Below are 7,372 nucleotides of genomic sequence, written 5' to 3'. Positions count from 1 at the left end.
AATGTTTCCTTTTTTCAAATATCACAACTATTATGATACTTTTTTTGCGACTTTTTGACGAATAAATATGTCAGCGGGTCAGAGCCTCACATATCACGATACAATATATAAGTTAATAAATTATAATAATGTTAATAAGTTTTAGTAATATTTTTTTAATAATAATAACTTTTCTAATACTGAAAAATAGCCTTAATATCGCTGAAAATTTGCTCAATAGGATATCACCTATGGAACTCATTTAAACAGGGCAAATAGAGGCACAGCTTGATGTGGATTTCATACGAATTGGCTCTATTGGAACCTTTTTTTTTTTTTTTCGTAAGTCTTTTGTTCAGGTGATGCTTGCTCAACACATGCAAGTTCCATTTCAATAATAATAGCTCGTATCCAAACACTGCATTTAGAAATGTACAGAGGTTAGGCCATCGCTGAAGATCGATTTTGCCGTCACATCGTTACTTTGCTGCACCGACGCTTTAAGCAGCCATGCCAAACCTACAGTTTTTGGTCGGAAAACGCAAATTATAATCGTGCTTCATTAGATATCGTGTGTTCTGCATTTAAATAAACACAGATCGAAGTCTTTACGATACGTGGGCAGCCAGCGCGCCTAATTGGCTATATCATCCCCTTGACAAGCCACGTTGAGTGTCGTTGCCTTAATTGGGTCTAACAGCACCATACGATGAAGTGGCACACCACTGGACGACAGCGATGAGCGCTCGTGGAAACATGTGTCATTTTTCCAAAAACGTAACGCACACGATAACACTGGAAAGCTGCGAGAGCTCATTGCTTTCGTCTCAACGAAGTGTCAAACGCTTGAGGTTTTCGGTAGTGAGCTTGCTGCCCCTCCCGCCGTCGTCCCTTTACTTGGGGCTATCGCGCATCGGATTTCTAATGCATCCATGTCTTTTCCTGTCTGCGTCTTTCAGGAACTTTTGACAGTGCTGCGTAGGGCAAATCCGATGCGGCATGGGGCGTTTTCATTTCAAAATGCCTTCTTTTATCTCCAATACCCTGATGAGGAGGTAAGTAGAGAGTTCGCATCTAGTTTTATCTATCTATCAATCGCTACTGTGCCCCTTTTCTCCGATATCCGCTAGCGGCGCTGTCATCATTTCACGTACCTTCATTCGGTTTTGTAGGCGCTTTCTGTACGTAATTTGATGGACCTGTACCGGCTCTATGTAGGCCACTCTACGCTCTGACTGAAATCGATAGCAATTCGTTGAATCGATCGGCAACATAAGGTTGGGTCTATCTCGTTTTGATTTAAACTGGTGAAACGCTGGCGATGTCACGTAGCGTCCATTCGCTCTGCCCCTCCTGTGTAAACCCTTAACCTTCGAAATAGGGTTATAATGAGCACATCAGATTATCTTGCCATCGCCATATCTAGACCTGCCGTCGTTTTCTATCTTACACTACCAGAAATTAGAATAGAGTTCTTACTTGCTTGAGAGATTCGTATTGGGCATCTTCGATGTAGCAGGTACCCGCCATAGGTGAAGCAATTAGTTATTAAGGGCAGCAGAACACATCTCGAGGAAAGTTATCATTGACAACGCAAGCAAGTTGCTTCAGCTGTTCGGGCTCTATTTCGCAGACGGCTGCCATTGAAAATTCTTTAACACGGACATATATCTTACTCCTGTCCAACCTATATCGGTGATAAGAAAGCAGTTAGGTGAGAATTATGAGATTTCCTTTAATCATTTTTGCTACACCGAGACAAAATAGCAAACAGGGCAAAACAATTATTGTTTGTTTTTTCGTTATTCTCCTAGAAGAGGAATGAAAGCCTTATCAAAAAATACGGCCCAGTGATACTTGGGCAAAACCTGCTGAGACCTAAGAGACCCTGGAGGGATATGTGTTCATTCGTTTTTTGTTTTAGTTCTTTGCATCTCGTTACCTCTTTTGTTTTTCGTTAGTGTCAGCTTCTCTGGTCATCTATTGTTCCTAGCGACTCTCTACGGCCCTTGCGTTGACGTTCTCGGACATTTCGGCTATTACCTCGCCGGCATGATGGATGGCTTTGGCCAGTCATTGGCCACGCTCGTATGATCATACACAAAAGTGATGCCCCCGTGCATTGGTGCTAGACGTATCGGTTGCTTTTATTGCGGCGATGGGTATTACTCAGCGCTCTGCTATCATCATATGTTTGCTTCACTTTGGTGAGCGGCCTGACATAGAAACTCGTTACGTTAATTTACAATTGTGTATCTAGTTTTTTCTAACCCTGTCCTCTCGATATGTCACGGATACGATAATTTCCGGCTGCAGGTGCCTTTTCCTGATCCGGCCAAGGAGCTATTGTATCTGCGAAAGACTAGACGGAAAGGCAAGTTGCACAACCATCGTTTACGTTCGAAGTATATCGTCGTGCCAGAACGAGTGCAAGAAGTCGGTAGGTGCAAAATTAAAAACAATGCAAACAAAAAGCGTAAATTCACAGTTATTACATTTTTATTCGATACATCACCTTCATCCATAGAATGAATGAAAAGTTGACTTTTCAGTTCGACTAATTAGTTGGACGTTAACGCCGAAAACAAACCTTGCAAAAGTTTTACTCCGAGAAAAGACTAAAAAAAGTTACCAAAAAGCAACATTATTGGTATTTTACGTGATGGTTTGCACAGTCGGGTCTTTTATTGACGGAAACCAGAAATGATTGCTTAATGGCCCGTTAACGACAGAGACATTTACGAAGTTGTATAAATGGAGAGTTACTCAGTTTGTTGCTATTATTATTATTGTTATGGCCTGAAACCGCTTCCCTTTAGCAGACTTTCCTGCTGTGCCATGCTTAACGTGCTCTTTGCTGTCACCACTCATGGACGCCGTAGCAGAACGCGTACCATCAGTCACTGCGGTACGCGCCTTGCTTTTATGCAAGTAGCCGGAAGCTTCAAGAACTTCAACTGAGTACTGAACACTAACTAGAGCCTCCATGAAAGCATCTGGTGTTCTCGCATACTGCTAGCCAGTTCAACTTTTCTGAATGCCCGTGTTCTTCCCTTGCCATTGCCCCATGCAGACGAATGCCGGAAAAGGGCGTGTTCCTGTATTGGAAGAACGAATTAAGCAAGATTACCCGTCAAAGCATTGAAAGCCATGCATAGAAAGGGTGGCGTGGCGCGGCGCGGCGCGGCGCGGCGCGCTACAAGAGGGCTAGTCGACCCAAAGTAGTGTACAAGGCGGGCATCGGCGCCGTCAAAGACCATTCCTTTGTTTACATGAAACGACCAGAGGCCAAAAACGTCGGCGGTAATTGCTTCTGATCGACGCACTCGGCGATTCGTTCGGGGCAGCGTCCTTGGACCGAGGACCATTGCAATAGCGCCCTACCAGGTTCCATCCTGCCGCTCATCGTTCCGCTGTCCCGTTCGTCAATCGTGCCCCTGTTACAACACGCGGCTATCTTCGCATCGACCCTTTGGTCTTGACAGTGCCGCCTGATGGGCCAAACTGTGATCTTTTCTGTCGCCGGCGGGTGGTTTTGGAGGCTGGACATTTGCTGGAGCCCGCTGAAGCTCCAAGCTGCCTTTCGCTGCTGCTGCTGTTGGTGTTGGTAACAAGTAGCTTGTTGTTGTTATTGTATTCTAGCGACTGCTGCTATTTTACTGCGGCTGTTAGACGTCGTTTAGTTCGGAAGTATTTATCGTGATATGATAACGCTGCCCTCTTCCATCTCGCTTCCGGCAGTTGCGACCTGTGGTTCTCTCTAGCATGTCGCGCATCATAATAACGTCGGCAAGAACAATATTAGAGAGATCTGTCGGCGAAAGGCGTTTCCCAGTCGTTCTCTAGCAGTCGCTTAATCGAGGCCCCAAAAAAAGCATGAGTGTAAGCCATGAAGAAGAAATCGGCGATCCTGCAGAGTAAAAAAAACAAGAAAAGTAACACGAAGTCCTCTTAAAAAACGAACAGCATAAAAGATGAATTGATAGTAGCACATAAATCTCTTTCACAGGTGCCCTGAGCCGCATAAAGACGTTTTTAGGATGTATTTCTATATGTGAATTATGGATAAGAGATGCCGTACGTGTCTAGGCCGTGTAGGGCCTCATATGGTGGAGATGATTGGCTAAATTGGTCGAGAGCTTACCTGCGCTTCTAGCTTTGCTTTTACTGTCATTTCTGGAACAGGGACAGCAAAGCCCGATGCGTGTTGTACTTTTTGATATGGTTCCAAGAACGACGAGGCAAGACTTAAAACAGTAAATACATAGTATGTAGTACGTATGCTGTAGCAGTGTGAGCAATCATCACGTATGAATAAATCACCACTCCTGAGTTTCGTAATCAGCCCTGTTCTAGGTTCTCATAATAACCAACATGTTACGGACAGAGGCCGTGACGACGGCTTTTGATAATGCTAAGTATTCAAATTGAAACTAGGGACAACAACTACATGCGTGGCATTTGCAAAGAAAAACAGTAACTCCTTAACTGTATAAAGAAAAAAAGCTATTCTCGCTTTATGACTGTGCGATATTGGAAAAGGATACCAAATAATAACAAGAAAGCACTACTAAACGGCATCCAACTATTGGTAAAAGCCGGCATCTGAGTTCCTAATAGGACATCTCATAGCTCCAAAATTGTACAACGAAAGATACATATAAATGCCCTTTGACTAATAGATTGGTGTACATTCTTATGCCATAAAGGTTACGGCTGTTTATTACTACATCGATGGTGGACGTAACGTAAAATAGACTAATAACTGCGGATAAGACGTTTCCATTAATTTCGATAACGAAAAATAAATCCGGAAGTTCTACTTACGATAACTACACACGATTCGTATCCTGATGGCGTTTATCGTATCAATTGTATACGATCCATTTACTCGACATGCAAAGCGTCGCAACGGGTCAGGGGCAGTGATCATTGCGTCCAACCTGCTTTACAGCGTTATCTAAGCTGTCTATTTCAAGCTAATTTTGCTAAAAGATTCGCAAAACCTTATAAATGAACGTTGTGCTTCTAGCAGTATTTTAAAATAAGTGTTGCTGTAAGACGCCGTCAGATACTTTAAAGCAGTTACTACTGTGAATCAATAATACTAGTAAGTACTGTGATAATATTCTGAATCAATAGTATCTTTATGGTATATATACATTTGGTATATAAACTTTATGGTATACTACAGTTTTTCTATAGTACGTTTATTTACGTACAATTATATTGCGATGATTTTCTGATCTAGTTTTAAGGTGCATTTTGTCATCTCCTCTGTCTTATTACATCATCGATGGATAATTCGGTGACTGCCTCATATAAGTAGTACCACGTACATATGTTTAATAGTATATAACTCCAAGGATGTCTCTTCGTCATTCTCCTGATATCTTCCATATGTTAAATTGGTGTCGATAAGTAGATACTTTGCACTCAGTGATAATACTGAACGTTGTTTTTATATTTTAAATTAAAAAAAAAAAATTATTTATTATAATATTTGGTCCTATTTAGAAAGATAGGTAAATTTGTGTCCTATCAAAATTGTAGTTGAAGCAACCCATTTATCGGTGTATAACGAGTACGTCATGTTCGCCATGTAAAAAGAAAATCTGTTCCTGTGAAGCTCTCGGCCATGTTAGCAATAATATTACCTAAGTGATATATAATTCGTGAATTTTTTGCCAATGTATCTGTTTGGAGTGGTACACGCTTAATATATACGCTTATTTCGCAGAGGAAATCATCTGACTGCGCCTGCGTGCTACTTCCACTTAGAGGCAAGGACGATAGGTCATCATGAAAGCTTATCTATAATATAATAATAAGTCTATAATCAACTAAAAAAATCTAGCTTTCTCTCTCTCGTTATGCAGGAAACGCTTTTACTTAATAGATCTTCGAAACCACCTCTTGAAATTGCTCCAGCTTGTATTTCTCTGAGATGCAGAATAAATAATACAGAGTGAATATAAGTATAATCGACTATGAGGGCTGACTTTACAGCCTTCCACAACTTGTGCTTCCTTACCAAAAGAACAAACATAGATCCCGTTAAGAAGCTTTTTTATTAACCCATAATGAGCTAATAAATTTTTCCATTTTGAGAGCGGCGCTCTTGCGTCGCATTATCGGCATTTTATACTCCCGGAAGTTCTTGCTTCTTCGGAAGACTTACGTCTTTTATGAACAGCAGGGGAACTAAATTGATGTGTCTGGTGCGGCAGCAAAGCGTGTAGTAGGTTAGCTGGCTACAGACTTAGTGAGCAGAATGCTAATTTAGCATCCCAATTCTGTGTGTCTCCCCATCGATCTTTCTTTCTTTCTCCATTTCTCATTCTTTGAGGCCTCGACAACTACTGTTCAGCTTCTAGTCTGTAAATCGAATACACCCGTTTTCGTGTTTGAACGCTATGGGCATCATCTGGATCAGCTAGTCCCGCTCATTGATCGTAATCAATAGGGCTTATGAGGAAGAAGCGGAAAGTAGTCGTATTCCTAATAAGTATGTATACACTTGAATATTTTAGCGGTATTAAAGTTGCTAATGGCTGTATTTTGAATTATTACCTTGGCTGTCTGAGGAAGAAAGGTTGCCAGTAGCAATGCGTTACCGGTTCGGGCTGCGTGGGTTTCAGCATGGCGTCGTTTTCTTTCGTAGAGTTGATACCTCAACAAACAAGTGTAGGTCTCCTGGGTTTGGAGCTCAGCTTGGAGCTTCTGATATGATCTTGCATATGGATAACGGTCCCGGTCACTATTTAGACTTCCCATCACCGTACACACATACAGCGACATAATATAATCTGGCTTGAATTAATAGTAGTAAAACTGCTGTTAGTTCGAAGTTAAAAAAGGGCTATATATTTCTTTTAAATTATTTCCGGCAATCTGCTCACACGTCATACTGTTACTCTGTAAAATAGTACATGTCGTGAAAGTTTGTTCGATAGATGCTGATGTCATTTTTTCAGTTACCAGTCTATTGCTCACCGTCTTTATGAGATGGTGTGCGGGGAAAAAAGGACAAAAATTCATTACCCTATCTAGCACCAAATTTTTGCACTTGACTTTTTGCAGTTTCAAAAAATAACAGACTCGGTTGGAGCAACTCAGTGATTATAGACAGGAAACTCCTAATATCTGCTTTTACGTAGCAAGAATAACAATCTGACCAATAAAATCGATAAGCTTTGCCTTAATATATAGAAAGCTCGACTGGTCACTCTCGCTGCTTCCCATTGTACTTAAGGTGTAGCTCCTTGGGAAAAACTACGCATATCTGTGTGTCGTGCAGAAAAACAATTCCGTCCACCGGAAGATCGCTTTCGTATGCTATAACCGTTTCCGGAAGACGTCCATGCTTTCGTCGAGTATCAATGACATATAT

At 41.5% G+C, this 7,372-nt stretch overlaps 1 protein-coding gene across 1 annotated transcript in view; it reads left to right on the top strand.

The window, feature by feature from the left end:
- LOC111266625 (uncharacterized) overlaps window positions 1-7,372 on the top strand; it is a 111,683-nt gene that overhangs the window by 99,329 nt on the left and 4,982 nt on the right. Inside the window, exons 7-8 of the mRNA XM_022844262.2 lie at window positions 939-1,034; window positions 2,296-2,419. Coding sequence (XP_022699997.1) covers window positions 939-1,034; window positions 2,296-2,419 — 220 coding nt within the window. The remainder of the gene's footprint in view (window positions 1-938; window positions 1,035-2,295; window positions 2,420-7,372) is intronic.

This window comes from Varroa jacobsoni, unplaced genomic scaffold, assembly GCF_002532875.2.
Source record: "Varroa jacobsoni isolate VJ856 unplaced genomic scaffold, vjacob_1.0 scaffold_1104, whole genome shotgun sequence".
Classification (NCBI taxonomy): Eukaryota; Metazoa; Arthropoda; class Arachnida; order Mesostigmata; family Varroidae; genus Varroa; species Varroa jacobsoni.
This window is presented reverse-complemented; position numbering and strand designations above follow the sequence as displayed.